This window comes from Lissotriton helveticus, chromosome 2_1 (genome assembly GCF_964261635.1).
Source record: "Lissotriton helveticus chromosome 2_1, aLisHel1.1, whole genome shotgun sequence".
Taxonomy (NCBI): Eukaryota; Metazoa; Chordata; class Amphibia; order Caudata; family Salamandridae; genus Lissotriton; species Lissotriton helveticus.
The window spans coordinates 454,454,291-454,474,297 of record NC_136059.1 but is presented as its reverse complement, the minus strand read 5'-3'; the positions used below and the strand labels follow the sequence as shown (position 1 = coordinate 454,474,297).

Below are 20,007 nucleotides of genomic sequence, written 5' to 3'. Positions count from 1 at the left end.
AGCAAATGATACTGTATGAAATGATAGATGGTATCATGAATATTGATGTTTCCTGATGGAAACGTAGTGACAAGGAGGGAATGTGGAAAAGTAAATTTTGCCATGTTCTGTGTCCCTACGTGTCATCCATCATATGTTATGTGTGCATGATAAATATGCATATGTTATTCCCCACGTTTGATTAAAGACGCAATTACAGTTGTGTCCACCTCTAGTATGCCAGTTTCCAGTCCTCGTGAATACTACGAATATCAGGCCTATGTAAAGCCACGTTGCCACGTTTCTCAGTGTGCACGTTATTCCATTATAAAGTCCCCGTTTCTAGGCCTCAAAAGGGCCTGGACACCAGATTCAGCTCCTGTCTCCTGAAGCCTCGCTGAGGAGCGATACAGCCCCCACCTGTATCCTCGACCCTTCACTTACTTCCTGCCTCGCAGTGCCCGGCCCAGCCTGGCTCAGTCTCTGAGTCTGCCAAGAATATGTTATGATTCCAGTTATCAGTTCAACCCTCCTTCTCTGCATTCCTAAGCTACTGAACTGCATCAATAGTTTCCGTCATTGTCTAGCCTTCACGTCTCCACGTTAGAGAAATACTGCATTTAATGGTCATTTAATATTCTTCATCACGCACTACATGTAGAATAATGCATGGTCCAGTCTTAGAATCAAGTTAGCCTTTCCCCTCCTAACTTCTAGTTTATATCAACATGTTCCCTAAACATCAGATACTAGATACTGCTTGGGTACATGTCGCCCTGACTCTCCAGACTTCAGTCTCTGCTCCTAGTACAGAGTTCATAGCCCCCAGCTTCTCCTCGTGATACGTCATTGCTAGTTTGCGCGCACCATCAGGTTAGAGGTCCCGGCTCCTCAGGTAGCCCCCTCCATGGTTTCCGCCCCATTCATGACATATCCTGTTACGTCTGCACCACATGTCTATGTATACGCCCCGTTACACCTACTTTCGCCCTTATCTTTCGCGACTGCTACGCGTCACGCCTTCTGCTCCACCCACTGCTACGCCTACTGCAATGTAATGCTATGTGTTTGCGTTATGTATATATGCTCATGTATTGTTATTAAAAGCCAGAGCGCGCTCATCCCAGATCCAGCCCCAGCAGCTGCTGGGCCCTGTCATCCTATTCCTATGCAGGTTGTCCTGTTCCTGTCCTTATGCTGTAATAAACCTGCAAAACTCCTACTACCTCGAATCTTGACTCTTATTTATTGAGCTATCTGTTATGATATATGTCTAGTCAAAAAGAGAGGTATTATTTATTTATTTACCACAAGGGCTTTGTTATTTGTCTGTGTGGGGTACAAAAATAATAACGTTTTGTTGAAAGCCTATACACCTCAATGGACTGCCTCCTTTTGTGTGTTAGAATTCTAAAGAGAAATACCTGTGTTTTTCAGGCAGGGCATCTTTTCATCTATAACTCTTTAAGACGTGGCTTCAAGATTTTATTTCTAAAGTGAACAAAGCGTGAATTATGTCACAAACTTCTCCTCAGCTCCTAAGGACACTGTGACAAATATTTCTGTGCCTTATTTACCTCACTGCACAGCGTCTGATGCCTTGTGAAGGGAGGGGATTGTGGTCACACGACCGGCCTATTCAGAGAGAAAAAAGTAATCGGTATGCTATTCATTTCACTGATAGAAATATAAATATCGTGGTTCCGTTTGCCTCATACCTTGAAGCAGCTTGTTCAAGTTCTGCAAAGGATGTTTCCTTCTATTGTTGGCACGCCGCTTTTGTGTAGAATGACCTGTTGTGCAAAATGAGGGCTAATAAATATCTGAGAAGGAGGGCGCCAAGTTAAATAATTCAGGCAACCATCTTGTGTATTCGGCAAGATCCTACCTGTACTGCTTGATCAATGCCGGTGTTCTTTCCGGAATGCTCACGGAGTCTCAGTCTACTCGTTGCGCACTGAACGGGGAAAGGAAACCCAGTCAAGAAAGAAACTTATCTATAAAGTGACTGGTGCCGCGAGAAATAGACATTGCTCAAATTAAATTGGAAAGGAGAGCTCGCTACAAAAGAGGAATGCCGGTGCGGATAGGCAGTGTTGAAGAAGAGCTGACCCGCTCGTCACCACTAAAATGAAACCAGAGACCTCGTCTGAAATTGTAGATGGGATTATTTAAATTTAGCTCACAGTGAGTAACAGCACCACATCACACTGCGACTTCTCCACTCCTTGTCCAACCGCCTTGACCTAAATGTCCCAACTGAGTTCTCATCCGGCCTGTGTTCTACATTCCCTTTTTTTTTTAGGTGAAAAACTTTTTATTGTTTGATTATTTAAAATCATTACAATTAGGAAACGCTTTATATGTGAAAAAAAGAGATTAAAAAATGAGCCATTGATACAAAAGTTAAAAACTATGATATTTCAAAGTTGCATTGTGGCATGATATCCCGGATTTAAGCTTGAATGATTTTCCTTATCTAAAAAGCATATGTGCCTGGGGGTACAAAAACGTCATTATTAAAGAGGGTGCTATTCTATTAAAAACATTTAAAAAGGAAATGAAAAGAAAGCGGGCTTTGCACTTGTCCCTAAACGTTTGTCAATCCTGTGTAATCTCGAGTATTCCCAGGAAGTGAACAGATAGGGGTGAGATTACTGGCGCTACTGCTGCGTTAAAATGTTGTTAGCTCTTGAGTGAACCGGATGTTAAGCATTGTATTTTCTGGCTTGTCGACAGGATCGGACACCAAGTTTGTTCCATTCACCCCATAGCAGCATCCTTCCGTCATTTAGTAATGCAGGACACACACATACCACTTGCTCAATCGACTCCGAGATACACCCGCACCCCCCTGCACTTGGTATTGTCACTTGAACTGCACCAGTCTGATAGATGGTGCAGAAAAGGTCATTCACCCATCCCCATTACCAAGAACCTTTTTTTCCATACTACTGCATAAGTGCTTGATAAATATAGTGCCTCTGCTCCGGGCTTGAACCCCAACAGGACAGTCTAGGCATGTTTTATTATTGCCAGTTGTGCCCTATTTGAGTAAAAAGACCAGAGTCTGACTCTTTTTTTTTTTTTTTTTTTTTTTTTTTTTTAATACATATTTTTAGGGCCTGCTGGGGTGAGTTGGTTCCCCAGTATTTGTTTGCATGAAGCATTTGCAGTCAATGTTTTTGTCCTACTTGGCTGGGTGATATTTCTTGCCACAGCCTAGCCCCCAAACGTCCTTTCCACGAGTTACGCAGTTTATTGCACTGCTTGAAGAAGGCACCGGCCCCAACCCCTCAGTGGTTTTAAAGGCCAAACTCAAGTCTTATCGGAGCTGGGATGAGGATTTCGGTAGGTACCATACTCACTTAAAAATTCTTCTTGTTATTTTGTTCACCATGAGAAAATCTCTCCTTAGTGTTATCTCCTGGCCATACGATAAATAATTAGTAAATTTGGCTTTCATGACTGTTAAAAGCGGGATTAGACTTTGTCTGGATAACTGCCTCGCAAGCTTCGTTAAAGCTGCCTCAATTGGCAGAGCTTTGGCCCGACCACTTCCTTCTGTGTGGAGAAAGTACCCTTTGAGTCCATGTAAACACCCAGGTATTTATAAGATGTCGTGCTTTCTATGCTTTTGCCGTTAAATTGCCACCCGCCACTCAGCAACTTCCATTTCCCAAAGCTAATTAATTGTCTTTGTCTTCGATAGGTTTATTTTCAGGTAGTTTCTGATTGTATAGGGAAGCAACTGGTCGAGAACCCTCTGCAGGCCGACCCTTGTGTGGCATAGTGAAACAAGGTTGGCTGCGTATAGCAAATTGCTTATGCGAGTTCCGCCAAGTAGAGGAGAGTGGAAGTTGATGTTATCCAGTAGCTGTGATAAATCTGAAATATAAAGGTTAAAAAGAAAGAAAGCCAGCACACATCCTTGTTTAACACCGCAGTAAGTTTTTTATTTTTCTTGAAACGTGAGATCCGTCCCCCATCTTTATACAAATCCAGGTATTTGAGTGAAGTTGGGTTATTGCCTTGAGAAGAGCAGGAGGGATTCCCCATTTTTGAAGTTTATACCATAGCAGACCCCTGGGCACGTGGTTAAAAGCCGCTTTAAAGTCCACAAAGCAACAATGGAGGGGCATTCTTAAAACTGATGTTTTCTCCATCATTACGGATAGAGCAAACAAATTACTAGTAGTTCGTGATTTTGCCACAAAACCGGTCTGATTGAAGGGTAGGCAATGTTTTTTGTGTGCCCAGGATGACAGCACTTCGAGCAACAAACTGGCATAGAATTTGGATTCAACATCCAGGAGAGCTATCATCTTACAGTTTTTGGGGTCGGCTCTCCTACCTCCTTTGAAAATTCAGTGGCTAAAGGCTCCTTTCAATGACTCTGGTATATGAAGACTAAACCAGCAGTAGGAAAATAAAGGGGCCACGTGTTATGACCACAGCTTGGTGTCGGCTTTGTATAGGGCCTGAGGGAAACTGTTGGGTCCGGGAGCCCTATCTGAACGGGCTTTGCTTATAATTCATGCTATTTTTTTATCTCAGTACTTCGGGTTCGGACGTGAATTGCTGCGTTCCGGTTCGACACCGTTTCTCTTGTTCCCCTCGGTGTGCAATATACTCACTCTCGATGGTATTGTTTTCGATCACGTAATCACATTGTCTGCCTATCGTATTTACTAAAAAAAATCCCTCTTTCAATCGGGTAGCTCGTGGAAGGCCGCCGGGCCTACCCTGCATTGGCCCGCCGCACAGTAGATAGAACAGAATCCATTTAAATTCTGCCCTCTGTGCCACGCGAAGTTTGCACAAACTGACTCACACGAAGTGTGCAACCTGTGCACTGCCACACGTGTAAGGCTTTCGGATCGAAGAAAATGCTTCGCAACCGTTGGGCTCGATGTCGCGACATGCAGAGCCAACACACCAGTTCCATTTCGGACCTCTTCGAAGAAGATTCGGAACAAGAGACCTCAGACGCCATGGAAGACGCTATGGGAGCTGAGTCGATGTTCTGGCCTCCAAACCAGATCCGAAACAGTGGGGGCTCTATATTCATCGAACAACTGGACATATTGCCACTGAGGTGACAATAAAACGCAAACCTGAGACTGAAGAGGCCTACCACATTCCCTTAAAAAGAAACATATTGGTACCTTCTCTTCATCACCTCCCTCTCCTCCTCCTGCTAACTACCGTGGGGTTCCGTTGCACAAGGAATCCCTGGAAGAGGATTTCCTTTTCGAAACGCCCAGAAGGACCCAGACATCCTCGCACACACTACCCATGCTCAAGGGTATGATCAGACACGTGGATGAGATTTTTAATGATCCCGTCAGGGCACGTATTCTCACTCCATGGGTAGACAAGAAATATAAGCCGACCATCAGTTCCAGCATACACATAAGGGGGCAGTTACCATTAGATTCCTTGGTAGTTTCAACGCATGCAAAAGGGCCAATTTCCAAACTACGGGAGATGCCCCACCCCAGACAAAGAATCTAAGTTGCTAGACGCTTCAGGTAACAGAGTAGCCTCTCAGGCTGAAAACTTTTGGCACATCTCCAATACCCAAGCACTTTTAGCTAGATACGACAGGGCTCATTGGGATGAAATGGAGCAGTTGCTCCACTTTCTACTTGATGAGCACAAGTCCAAGGTGCAAGACCAAGTGCTGGGGACAGCTCATATCCAGTAATTCAATCAGGTGAGCCCTAAATGCTGTGGACACTGCGGCCAGAGCTGTCAACACCAGTGTTCTTTTAAGAAGACATGCCTGGTTACGCATTTCAGGTTTTAAACCAGAGGGTCAAACTTCAATCCTGAACACACCATTTGATAAGGAACACCTCTTTGGCCCTGTGGTAGATTCATCATTAGAAAAAATGAGGAAGGACACAGAAGTGGCCAAATCTATGGGAGCCCTTATGTGGTTCCTTTCGGCGCTCCTTCTAATGCAGAGGGTCCAAGAATACCTCCTCAGACAGTGCTTCTACCACCTATAAAGGCAACAATCAACCCTCTGCCTCTAAGGGTTTCTTCAGAGGGGGTCACAGAGGCAACAATGGCAAAGGTAGATGTAGAGGTTCCAACACACGCTCCTCCCCCTCCAATCCCAAACAGTGACTTGCCTACACTTGTTCCCCCCCCCGACCATTTAACACATGTCAGGGGGTGTCTTTCACATTTCCTACTTGTCTGGCAGTCGATAACTACAGACAAATGGGTACTGGAAACTATCCCTTCTGGTTTATTGCCTGAAGTTTAGCAACAATGCTCCAAACATTCCCCCACGTTCACACAAACTGTCACTGGATCACGTTCACCTCCTCAAACAAGAGTTTCAGTCCATCCTTTTAAAAGGAGCTTTAGAGCCCGTATCACTACAATACCACGGGTCGGGCATATACTCCTTTTACTTTCTCATACCTAAAAAGGACAGTTCTTTCAGACCTGTCTTGGACCTCAGAGAATTAAATCTGTACATACAGTCAGACCATTTTCACATGGTAACACTTCAACAAGTGCTCCCACTTCTGCAACAGGGTGACTTTCTGTATACTCTAGACTTAAATGACGCCTACTTCCATATTCCAGTACATGCCACACATCGCAAATTGTTCATATTTGTGGTAGGGGGCCTACATTACCAGTTCAAGGGACTCCTCTTCGGAGTCACCACTGCTCCCAGAGTCTTTACAAAGTTTTTGGCAGTGGTCACTGCTCATTGGGGAAGACAACACATTCATGTCTTCCCCTACTTGGACGACTGGTTCATCAAAGCTAGTAGGTATCCAAAGTGTCTCCAACATGCTCACAGGACACTACAATTACTGCATCAACTGGGGTTTACAGTCAATGTGTTGAAATCGCATCTTCAACCTTCCAACACTCAATATTTCCTAGGAGCCACTTTAGATACTCAAAAGGCTCTGGCCTTACCCAATGCAGCCAGAATTCACAACATTCAGGCTCTGTTCTCAAGTTTCAGTCCAATCACTCGCTTCCAGCTAAAGTGTATATGCAACGACTGGGAATGATGGCATTATGATCGTTCCCCATGCCAGGCTTCACATGCGTCCCCTACAGGAATACTTAGCAAGTCAGTGGAACCAATCGCAGGGTCTGTTAACTGATCTAGTGTTGGTAAGCTCTCTGCAGTGGTGGAATACACACAATTTATAAAAAGGACCGCCCTTCATAGACCCAGTTCCACAGACAATGCTAACAGCGGACATGTCCCTCACTGGTTTGGGGGCTCATCTTCAACACAACACAGTGTAAGGCATGTGGAGCCAACAGCAAAAACTCTCCACATAAACCATCTAGAGCTGCTAGCAGTGTTTCTAGTGCTCAAAGCATTTCAGACTCACCTGGTCGGCAAGCTGTCCTAGTTTGTATGGACAACATGACAGCTAAGTATTACATACAAAAACGGAGGGACAAACTCTCTCCTACTGTCGCACTTGGCCCAAGACATTTAGAGGTGGGCCACTCACCACAAAGTCTATCTCCTAGCGGAACACTTCCCAGGAGTGAACAATCAGATTGCCGATCTTCTGAACAGACCAAGACAGCAAATACACAAATGGGAACTTCACCCTCAAGTTCTCCCATACTTTCAAAATTATGGAGTCCCTCAAATTAATCTTTTTGCCACACACCAAAATGCCCAAACTTCGCCTCCAGGTACCCACATCCGCTCCTCCAAAGGCAATGCACTATGGATGAACTGTTCAGGGATATTTGCCTTCTCTTTTCTGCCTCTCCCACTAATTCCATTAGAGGTCGGAAACTCAGTCATACATCCCTTACACTGATCCTAGTAGCTTCCACATGGGCCTTTCAACCATGGTGCACAACCCTGTTGAAGCTGTCCCTAGTTCCACATCAAAAGCTACACCTCACATCCAGTCTCCTCACACAGAGCCATGGAGAAATGAGACACCCAGATCCCAAACAACTGAACCTCGCAAGCTGGCTCCTGAAATCATAGAGTTTGGTTATCTAAATCTCCCGCAAAAACAACAATTGATGGACAGAATGCAGATCAATGTCATACATTCACCCCAGTACAGAGATCTGGGCCTAAATCCATCTTTTTTTGTGTGGAGAGCATGGGACTCATGTCTGAGCATACCCATCCCACTCGGGGTGACAAATGCAAGGAAGGATATGCCCAGACGTGGGTCCCTTGCTCACTAAGCCACTGGAGTCAAGCTATCCTGACTGAAGACGGCTGATAGCAAGAAACCGGTCCTAGGATGCTTGATTCCGGTCCAGGAAAGACATGGCTTGGCAGTTCGGGCTGGACTGTTCCCATGAGGCACAGGGTCAAGACTGATTTGCATATGGCCATGTCTAAACTGGAGTGGATTGGTGAGCAAAATAACGATGGATTAAACCCAGATCTGTGACTGGGGGTGAATGTTTTGCCATTGTGCAACATTCCGTCCATCATCTTGTGTGTTTTGCTATCTAAATCTCCCACCAGACTGTATGAACATCATTAGAGAGGCCAGAAGGCCTACTACAAGAGGCTGTTGTGCAGCTAAAATGAAACATTTTGTTATCTATTGTAATAACAACCCTCTTGATGCTTCAATACAAAATATCATTTGTTATCTGTTACACTTGCAGCAGTCAGGATTAGCTTACACGTCTATCCGATTACATCTTGCTGCAATAGCTGCGTATTTACAAAATAGGCAACATTTATCGCTTTTCAGAGTGCCAGTAATCAAAGCTTTCATGGATGGACTTAAGAGTTATACCATTAAGACTTCCACCTGCCCCAGTGTGGAGTCTCAACGTAGTCCTCACAAGATTAATGGGCCCACCTTTTGAACCCATGCATAAATGTGAGCCACAGTTTCTTTCCTGGAAGACGGCTTTCCTCTTTGCAATCACTTCACTGACGAGAGTGGGTGAACTACAGGCACTAACCATTGAAGAACCTTTTTTCCAACTTCACAGAGACGAAGTGGTTCTTCGTACTAACCCCAAGTACCTACTTAAGGTAGTTTCTGCCTTTCATATCAATCAGTTGGTTGAATTACCAGTATTGTTTCCTCAACCTGATACAGTGGCAGAATGAGCTCTACATACCTTAGATGTCAGAAGAGCCCTTTTATATTACATTGAAAGCACAAAATCATTTCATAAGCCCAAACAACTTTTTGTTGCTTTTGCACCACCACACAAGGGCAATGCCATATCCAAGTCAGATATTGCCAAGTGGATTGTTAAATGCATTCAAACATGTTAAGCAAAAGCAAAAAGAACTTTAACTATACCTCCTAGAGCGGATTCCATTTGCTTTCTTAGGAAACATCCCCATAGTTGACATTTGTAAAGCTGCAACATGGTCTACACCGCACTTTTGTGTAGATGTGTTAGCGAGACAACTAGCTAATGTGGGCCAGGCAGTACTTAGAACACTGTTTCAGACCACTCCAACAGCTGCAGGTTAGATACACTTGTGGGAGAATACTGCTGTATAATCACATGTGATCTACAGCTCGCATGCCTCAAACGGATGTTACTTATCCAGTAAACATCTGTTCTTGGCATGTACAGCTGTAGACTCACATGCGCCCACCTACCCCCCCCAGGTACCTGTAACTGTTGCAGTTCTCTATCTTATTCTACATACATACGCATGGATATCTCTATTCTTTACTTACTCACTCCAGTCTCACCCACTGCGGGAAAACAATGTAACAATGGAGTCGATGCCCAAGTGCCATATCACAGAAAGGAGAAGTCACCTACCTCGTGACTGGAAAAGATTCTTCAAAGCAAAACAATAGCAAACATCCGGACCCAACACTAGATGGCAAGAATATGCAAATCCTGAATCTACAGCTGTACATGAAAAAAACAGATGTTTACTGGGTAAGTAACATTCTCCTTTAAGAGCACACACAGATGCAATTACACTCCTGACGACCACTCAGTGATCAAGCATGGCATGCCACAATGATGATGTAGGTGAGAGTCCTTATTTGAAGAAGAAGAAAAAAAAACTTTTTTCTTTAATGATATTGGTACTTGTGGGAGCTAACAAGTTCAAGAAATTTGACAGTCACATTTATTGCCAAATCTGGATATGTTTCCTCATTAGACTACCTCTCTTGGTGAACCTATAATAACGTAGTGTGGAAGTGGATCTTGCTTACTTCAGACCTTCTACCTTTGCTTTTTCTTTGAAAAACGGTTAGTAAAACTCACTAAATATATATTTATATATATAATATATATAATATAAATACTCCTATCCCAGATTTTGGGATAAGAGTATTTTTTCATATCTTTCGTTTCTAATATGTGATATTTTCAATATGTCTACAGGTACTGTTTCAGTTGTTTACCTGGTTTTTCTGGTAACATTGAAAGTTGCACATCTGGGATTTCATCTCGATTTTGACTGGATGTCAACCTCCAAATTTGATATACCCGGTAAGATGAATATTGCAATGTGATATTGTATGTTCTGATGCTTCGCTCAAGTTTAAACAGGGCACACTTTAACACAACGTGGGATATGCATAGCATGATTGGGTACCTTCTTTCTTGGCAAATTGTTGGCTAATGAGGTCTGATGTATGTGTTGTGATGCAGTTTAAACCACATCATTATTATTATTATTATTGCTCATCAGTAAAGATCATGACCAAAGCACTGTGAAATATATAAAACAGGATATCATCTGGGGTGCAGAGCTTTTGGACCTAATCTGTGCAGTTGGGCCAATGTTGATGGAGAAGAGTGAAATAGGGTGGCACATTAGATGAATACAGTGGGTGAAGGATAGGCTAGTGTCCCACAGAATCTTACTGAGTGTTCAAATAAAAAAAATGTTTATGCCCCTGTGCTGCTGTCCGTTTCTATCAAAGATGCCACAACAGTCTGTGGCCTGGTCACTAGATTGGAGGAGAAAGACTTGCTAGCTTAGACCTGAGGACCATCAAAGTATGGCTCCGGATTGCCTTGTTGATAGCGAGGCAACAGTGTGAGCCTAGTGAGCAGAATGAAGTTTTGGTAAACTGCAAGGAGAAAACTGTGGATCGGCTATGGAAATCTGCCTTACTTAATGAAAGTAATCTAAGTAACAATTTAAAATTACTGTGTGTCCTGTTTTTAACTCTTAAAGAGCAGTTTCTTTCAAATGACACCACTCATCATGCGATCCGAAGATTGCCATGGCAATCTTATTTCCAGCAGTTTCAAGATGGAAAATATTTTGAAGACTATCGTTCTTCAATCTTTACCCAAGAACTACTACCCAAGAACTACTAAACAACCTTACTGCAACATCTGAGTCATTGTTAGTAGAAGGGGGCACTGGCAAAAGAAAGCGACATAGGAAGGGAGCAGGGCTTAATGTTGGCCGGCAGTAAAGAAAACAAGCATTTGCAGTGCAATAGGTCCCGCATTTGCAAGAGTTTGAGCTATTGACATTGTAAAGGACAATGCCTTTTATTTATGTTTTGAAAACCTGCAAGCAGTGCGTAAACATACACTTTGTACTTATAGTTGTTGCGTACGAGAAGCAAGGCTGGCAGTAACTGCGCCTCTTTAACTGCCAGCCTTGATTCCCGTAAGCAAGGACTACAAGTACAAAGTGTGTGTTTTTTTGCACTGCTTGCAGGTTTTAAAAACATATAAATGAAAGGCATTGTCATATACAATGCCAATAGCTCTCACCTAAACAAGTGGTTTATTAAAGACATGGGTAACCATTAACCCATAAATATTGTGCGTTACACAAGTTAGCTACCTTCAACTTATACCCTCTGAATAAACAATGGGTGAGACAATTTCTATCTGGAATGCAAGAAGTTGAACTGGTTTGCCCGTGACCGGGTGAACAGCAATTAAAATAACCTTATAAATAGCAAGCGATATTTTGATAAAACATTCAGGGTAAGGCAGCAGGGTTCCACCTGAAATAACACCAGTAAACACCAATCTTAATGCCTTTGACAATGAAAAACTTAAGAAACAGTACTTCAGGAAATGCTACTTTAAACATAGTCATTGTCAATTAAGGGGAAAAAAGTGGGGCAGGCACAGGGGTACTTCGCATTCAAGTTTCCTGCATTCAGTTTTAATTACAAGCGTGATAGAATGCATCTCTGCACAGTTTCTACTGACAGCAGACACACCGTCTCGACCATGTCTTAAAAACTATATGAAAGCTGTAGGAAGCTGACTCTGTATATACTATACCAAACTGAGGTATAGTGTGCACAGAGTCCAGTGGAACCCCAAAGGTAGGCAGAGATAAAGGTAGATAGCACCTTACTCTCTATCTGTGGTTGTGTGGGTGAGTAGTAAGGCTCTATCAGAGGGTAGTGTTAAGCACTTGTTGTACACACACCATCAGCAAATGATGTCACACACTCAAAGACTAAACTCAGACCAATTTAATTTGTATAAAAATATTATTTAGTTGTATTTATTTACTATAACCAAGCAAGAATGGCACAGGTAAGTGTAAATGGTACTTTTCATGGCAGGTTGAATAATGCAAGCAAGCTGAATGAAAATTACTTTGTTACAGGTTTGTAAACATTTTGAATACAGTTAAAATTACTGTTAGATGTCTTTTGATTCCTTTATGGATTACTTTTTCTAATCCGTGTGATATGCCTAGATATCACACTGGGACATTTCCTAGAGAAAAGGTAAGTAAAGCATTTTTTTGTTATTTGCAGTTTTTCAATGTTTCACACAAAACCAACTCCACAGAACAATTTTCAGAAAAAAGTAGTCAATGCAATCCTATGGAAGGAAATTGAGTTTTCGGTTTAAAGGTAAGTACAAGTTTGTGGGAGTTGGTATTCTGGGGTTAGTAGTAGGGTGGCTGGGTGCAGAGTGCTGTGGCCCAATGTTATCCAACAGTGGATAGGGGGCCTCTGGTTGGTGGCTGCTCATGAGGAGGCCACAAGGTTGTGGGAGCACAGCTTCTGGTGTTAGGCTCAGGGCAAAGGGGGATCTTAGTTAGCACCCAAAGGACACCCGCAGTGTCGCAGGGGTGGCTGGGTGCAGATTGCTGGATTGGCATCGGGTGCCCTGTTGGTTTCAATGGGGATTCTCCAGTTGCAACAAAGACTGCAGGCTCGGGACGAAGGTCTTCTGGAGGTGACCACCAGTTGGAGAGGTAAGTTGGGATGCTGGAACACCGTCGGTTAGGCCACCCAAGGCTGTAGAACGTCGGGTGCAGGAGTGTCTTTAGGCATCTGGTTTTCTTACTAGTTCCCGTCACGGTCGGGGGATCCTCCAGAAAGAGGCTACAGGCTTTGTTTGGAGATTCGAGGCAGGTCTCAGGTCAGGATCGTGTGGGAGGGGGATTACACTTCATTGTCTCGTGTGTCCGACCTTACTGCCAGAGTGCTGTTTGGGTTATTAAAGGTTAAATCACTATTTTCAAATGTGAGGTAGAGGAAAATAACCCTTTGTTGAGCTTAAGCATCAGTATTCTTGGATCCGGTTCTTCCACCAGCAGCATCTGACGCCAGTCTCTGAAGGAATTCTGATGCCATGTACTCTTTTCTCAGTCTTTTCCCCTCACAAGTTTGCACCCTGCTCATGGTGTGCCTTTTACCTGTCGTCACTCCTCAGCAGCCAGAACAGTGAGTTTGAATCAATGCAGTAATGCTGCCACTATGAGAACTGACAATAGGCAAAAGACTGCAGCTGTAGTGAGGGTCCCCCTTTGTTTCCTTTTGTGTAAGACAGCAGAATTTTTTTTCCTTAAAAAAAAAAAAAGAGATTTTGTAAGAAAGTGCCCTCTTTTTTGCATGGTTGCCCCCACTTCTTGCTAAACTGTTGATGTACTTTGACTGAGTGTGCCCTGGGTTCCTGCCAAACAGGTGCCCAGGGCCTATGTTCTTTCCCTAAACTGCATAAAAAACAAAACCTAATTGGTACTCCTTGGCCACAGGTCAGACCCTTGTAAATGGTACCACAGATACCCAGGGCACTGTGACCAGGGAAGGGTTCCAAAGGCTGCAGCACTTATTGTGCCACCCTTAGAGATCCTGTACCTTTACACACACACACACTGCCTTTGAGGGATGTGTGCTTTGGTGCAGAGCAAAGTGAAGAATCAACATGTCATTCCTGTGTGCCATGCCTACAAACCACTGCCCTGGCATAGGTCAGCCACCCCTCTGGCTTGGTGCACTATACCAGTGGTGATGGTACAGGTGGATGAGCCCTATACCCCTACAGTATCTAAGCCAATTCTTAGACATTTTAAGTGCAGTAATGCCATTAAGAGTATATGGTGCTGAGAGTTTGTCATTACGAACTCCACAGTACCATATTGGCTTTACTGTAAACTGGGAAGTTTGGCATCAAACTAATCGGCACATTAAACCCACACTGATGCCAGTGTTGGATTTAATGAAAAATGCACTCAGAAGGCATCTTGGAAAACGACATAACACTAGTGTCCAGGTTGAGTGGCTGCTTACCAACTGCCTCCACCAGACATGTTTCTGGGCGCCTGAAACAATGCACATCCTGGGACGGGGTGCCAAGCCTCCTCTCCCAGGATGGGCAGGGTCCACAAAGGGGAAGCATCAAAGGCTTGCAGCCTTTGTGAGCTACCCCGGGCCTTTGCTGCTTCCAACAACTGGCCCCACCGGTTCTGACCACCACTTTGGGTGGGAGAATCGGCGGAAAAACCAAGTGAGGAAGGGAGGTGTGTCCACCTTTGCCAATCCCACCCCTCAGGTGGGGAGGCGAGGTGAAGCACAACTTTCAGTCTCTGCCATCTTACAGATGGGGCGACCCAGCCAACCAGAGTGAGGCATATGCCCCCCTCCCACTGGAGGGTGGCGTAAGTAAAGGACCCATTGGTCCCAATCTTTTCTTACCTGTAACACCCTTAAATATAGTATTTAGGTGCACCTCTGAACCTTGCCTCCTCAGACAAGATTTGACCAAGAAGAAGATAGGAAGAAGGACCGAAGAGCCGTGCTGAAACTAAGAAGAGAATGACACCCACTGACTTGGCTCCAGCCCTACCAGCCTGTACCCACCTCGAATTTGCTCCAACGAAATCCCAGTGTATCCTGCAGCCAGCAACCTCAAGAACCTGAAGGACCTGCCCTGCCTTCCACAAGAAAGACTTTGTCTCCCGTGAGCACCGGTTTGATCACCCACAAACTCTGGCTACGGCCAAATCCTCGAGTCTGCACCACTCTGCACCCGTCACCTATGGCCCCAGTGGCCCAACACAACGAGGAGGTCTCCCCGGTGATCCTGACCTGTCTTAGTACTAACCCTGGGCGGGCGGCTACGTTCCGTGCACGGAGTGTGCGTAGTGCCGGCTTCTACGCATTTTGCGTAGCAGGCGTAGAATCCGGCACTATGCACGCTCCGCAGACGGAGCGTAGCTGGCCGCCACCCGCCTCCCTCCCGCCCTCCCTAAATACTTTAAATTAAAAGCGGAAAAGAATTAAAAGGCACTTACCTTGCCCGCCGCTGCCCGCCGAGAAATGCGCATGCGCGGTCGCCCGCGCATGCGCATTAGATACACAAGACGGAAGCCATGAAGATAGCGAGCCCCGGGGACGCGGCGGGCAAGGTAAGTGCCTTTTAATTCTTTTCCACTTTTAATTTAAAGTATTTAGGGAGGGCGGGAGGGAGGCCTGCGGTGCGTAGTGGGGCTATGCGGAGTGCGGAGGTGGGCGTAGTTTCTCGCCCACTTCACGTAGCTCCACGAAGCCCCACTACGCCCACTACGCCCAGGGTTACTTAGTACCAGTAATGAGACATTTGAACAGATTTGAAGATTTGGGAACTGCCTTGTCACCAAAGCTGTTGCCTGCATATTTGTGAAAGACATCATTCTGCTGTTTTTGGAAGCTGATGACAGCTAGCTCACTGAAAAGAAATAGAAAGCATGAGTAGACATTATGCTTTACAGACTACGTGGCAATGGTCTTACCCAGGTAGCTTTCATTATCATAATAGTAATGAGGTGTAGTTTCTGTTTGGAAAACAGTAAAACCATTTAGTCTTCCCCATTCGGCACCTTTTTCCCTATGCAAACTATTCCTGCCACATTGATCCACTAAGCAAGTTTGATGATTGAAACCTGGGACAAATAATTGCATTCAAATTTCGCTAGTGTTTTAATAGTCAGAACAACTTCATTAGTATAACAACTTAAAACAGATGTCAGTAGCAGATGCATTAATACTTTGAACATTCTCAAAATGAGGATGGTTTCTGATCAACAGTACTAAATATGAACACACAGGCTATAGGCTGTCATTACTGTGTTCCACATGATACCAGCCATTTCTGATTTCACCCTCTATCACCAATTTCCTCCTCCAATTTGTGGCTTATCACACAAAAGTCTGGTATGGACGGCACTGGGTTTACATCATGTACATCAAGCTTTATGTGTGAATGATACCTGAGCCCAGTTTTGTTCTAACCGGCCAGGGTTGAAATATATACCTTGCAGGTTACATACAAATGTTTGCAGAAGGCACATTACTCCAGGGCTGTTTTGCTAAGGTAGGCACCTGCAAGTTAGATAAGCATCCCTCCAACACCCACCTGAACCCACTGTACAATCCTGTGTCACATAGGTTATACACACATTTCTGCAGCCTACGTACAGACGCTAGTCAAGTCTTTTGATGATTCAAATCTTTGATCAGTGAAAACACACAGATCTCTTTGTCAAGTGTATTAACCACTAGTATCAAACCCAAGAGACTTGCTGGATAGACCTGATGCCAACAGTTGGTGCCTTAACCCCATTAACAATCTAAAAATGTGAATTGTTTCTGACTTAGGAGTAAGCCACACATCTTTGCTATTACATTTTGTAAGTTGAAGCCTACCAGACAGCTGTGCTGTCTGGTTGCAAATACATTTTGGGAACATGCTTATAGCTTATTTAGGAACTTATTCCACACATTGCTTACCATTGGCTTTGTATTTTGTAATTCTCATTTCCTTGCTTTCTATTCACTGGTTTTATTTGTTTTAGACCATCCAGCATGTCTTTGTCCCTCTTATGGAGCAGAGCATGTTTACCCACCTCTCTGACCGGCTCCTTGTATTCTTCCAAGAGTGCTTGCTTTCTGAGAACTCTTTTTTTCTTTTTCATGAGGCACTTCATGAGGGTGTATATGTTTTCAGCTTCCTCTCTTGTATGCTTGTTCAAGAAGCAATAAGCATGCTGTATTTCTTGGGCAAGCTTTCCTGCCTCCTATCTTTCTGTATGACTAATTCTATTTATCCTCTGGCACTGCCAGTTCATCGATTTCAAATACCAGTGAGGAACAATGTTCTCCTACGAGCTCGCTGATTTTGGTAATTGCTCTTTACCAGTAGCTTAACTTAAATGATCCTCTTCCTCAATTTCATGCTCATGCCTTTGGCACTAGAAGAGCAGGTTGCTGAAACATCCTTAAATAAGCGTACTGGAGTTCAGAATGAGCAATAAAGAGACCTTTACATTTTGGTTTTATCTTGTCACATTTACTGTGCATTTAAAGACGGAGGACAAATGTTAGACTTTGTCTTCTGATAGGTGGATGTTATTTTTTTAAGGGAGCTTGGCATTTACCTTTCTTTCTCTGAATACAAAGTGAAAGGATTTATGAGACAATCTTTCTGGGCAATTGGGAGTGTGAGGCTGTAGAATGTAATGTTTGTCTTAACACACAACAACATTTGAAAGCCTGTAAATGAATTGTACAAATACTTCAGAATATATCAGCTGTTAGGAAAGCACAAATAAAGCATGAATTCAGTAATTCTGATTTTTATACGATCAAAGCAAAACAAGGTGATGCCATTTCCAAGCATTATCACTTGTGCGCTGTGTAGTTTTATCAGTGAAGCTGAATGTCCGTGCAAATTTAGTCATCATTTCAATAGAAAATATGTTGTCTGTAGATGGCAATGCACTACTTCTCCTGCTTTAGTAATATATTTACGACACGGTGCTCCAAAATGTATACCCAACTACTTACAGCACCCTAACCATTCTCCTACTGAATACATTTGCATCATAACAGATTTTAATAGAATCTACTGACAACTGTGCAGTTATACTTTCAAAATAATTTCTCAAGAATCTAAAACTAGACTGGGGCATAAAAGCAATAAAGGAAGTGTGTGTACTGACATTACAAATGACAGTTCGAAGAGCCACCCAATGTTCCTTTTACCAAACAACATGTATAGTGCAGACTATGCCAAAGAAGGGTTTTGTATAGCACTTGCTACCTTAGCTGAGCCTCTTTCTAAGCATTCCTAATTTTTACAGATAAGAGACTAAAGGAATAAAGAGATTGGAAGGCCTAAGATTCTATTTCATTGCAATACAGTAACCAAGTTACTTCCTTTGCATACTTGACTGGCTAAAGGTATTGATTGAAAGCATAGAAGGCTTACCCCAGGGTGTGGTAGAGGGACAGTGACTCATATACAGCAAAGCACAGTATTGTCAAATCTGTGTCACTTCTAGAGACTAGGGGCATAAATAAGAGGACAGTATTGAGTGAAATCCTCAAAATAACTCTACATCTCACAGTCCACACCGTGCACACCCTTTACTCCAACTACTACCCCCTTTAATCCACCTCTCCCATGACCCACCCCCCGCACCCCTTGCTGGCATCAATACAGACCTCTGCTGCACCACAGGCCATACATTTTGGCCTGTGAGACAATGTGTGTGAGCACCCCTGGTGCACAGCATCACTAAAAACTATTGGCAAGGCCAGTAGGTCCCAAAGATGAAACCTATTGGATTGGTCAATGCAGTTTATTTGCTGTTAGTTTCTTTTGGGAGTTAACATATAGTAATTGAATGCTATCTGCCATTAACTTGGCTCTACATTACACCGCATTTCTGACTGCAACACCCCTGACCATTTGTGGGTTTCCTGAGAGCTTTTTTTTTTTTTTTTAAACATTTCCAGCATTTATTTTTGTTTTGGGCATTATTTTGAAATCAAGCCTCAGTAGAGTTACAATTAGAAAATAACTCACCAGTCCGCACATGTTTGACCCTCGTCGGTAGAGTAGTATTGAATCATTGCACTTCCCGCCTTTATAAATTGGATGAATGATAGCACCTCTCCAGGACTCTGGAATAGTGTTATTTAGCCTGCAGTAGAGAAACAGGGGGTCAAGTAAGCTGACCATAGTTCAACATCAGATTTGAACATAGCCTGGGGAAGACCGTTTGGCCCTGGGGCTCCTTCGGCCCAGGCTGTCCTTATGGAGCAGAAGATCTTTTTTTTTAGTTGGTCTGATTTCACTGTGGTCTCCAACAATGAGTCATTGTTTTTTGCAGAGCCCTCGTTTATTGGTTCTCCTGTCGCATTATTAGCTAGATGCCTGAGATCGGGTCGTCTTGAGCTCTTGTATTCCAGAGATGAAGTCAAGCGGTTGGCTAGACTGAGGGATTTGGGACGGTCGTCCTTTTTGTTGTGGCTCCATTTGACTGCACTGATGTTTGCACTACAGTGACCAGTGCTGCCTCGTAAGCTCCTGTTTACGAGAGACCAGAATTACTTTGAATTGGGATTTTTGCTTTCATGAATAAGCTTCAGCCAAAATTGATCCGAAGCCGCTTGTTTTTCCCTGCGCATTGCAATCCTGAAAACTGCTTGGGCTTGCTTGTAGTTGTTGAATTTAGATTTGTTGCCTGGGCTCTTCCTTGACAGGCAGAGTGTTCGAATTCTGTGTGCTTTTAATTTTTTTGTGGCTTGTGAGATGCAAAATTGAAATACTTGGTCCTTGGTGCTCCTCTTGGATGGCAATTCTTCGAATAGTTGGTTTATTAGGCAAGCCCAGCCGCTGATCGTTGAAAACAGAAGTATCTGACTCCAGTAGTAAGCTACGTTCCCTCTAGGGCGCGCGCACCTGCCCTGACGTCACCGCGCACCGCCTCGCGTTTAGTGCGCACACAGCACGTCGCGGGAGAGAGTCGTGCCGCTGGCCGCTTTAAAGAAGCGA

General features: G+C 43.8%; 1 protein-coding gene across 1 annotated transcript in view; it reads left to right on the top strand.

Annotated features, from left to right (window-relative positions):
* Positions 1-20,007, top strand: part of SLC38A9 (solute carrier family 38 member 9) — a 396,909-nt gene that overhangs the window by 189,316 nt on the left and 187,586 nt on the right. The window contains exon 10 of the mRNA XM_078675090.1: positions 10,345-10,452. Coding sequence (XP_078531216.1) covers positions 10,345-10,452 — 108 coding nt within the window. The remainder of the gene's footprint in view (positions 1-10,344; positions 10,453-20,007) is intronic.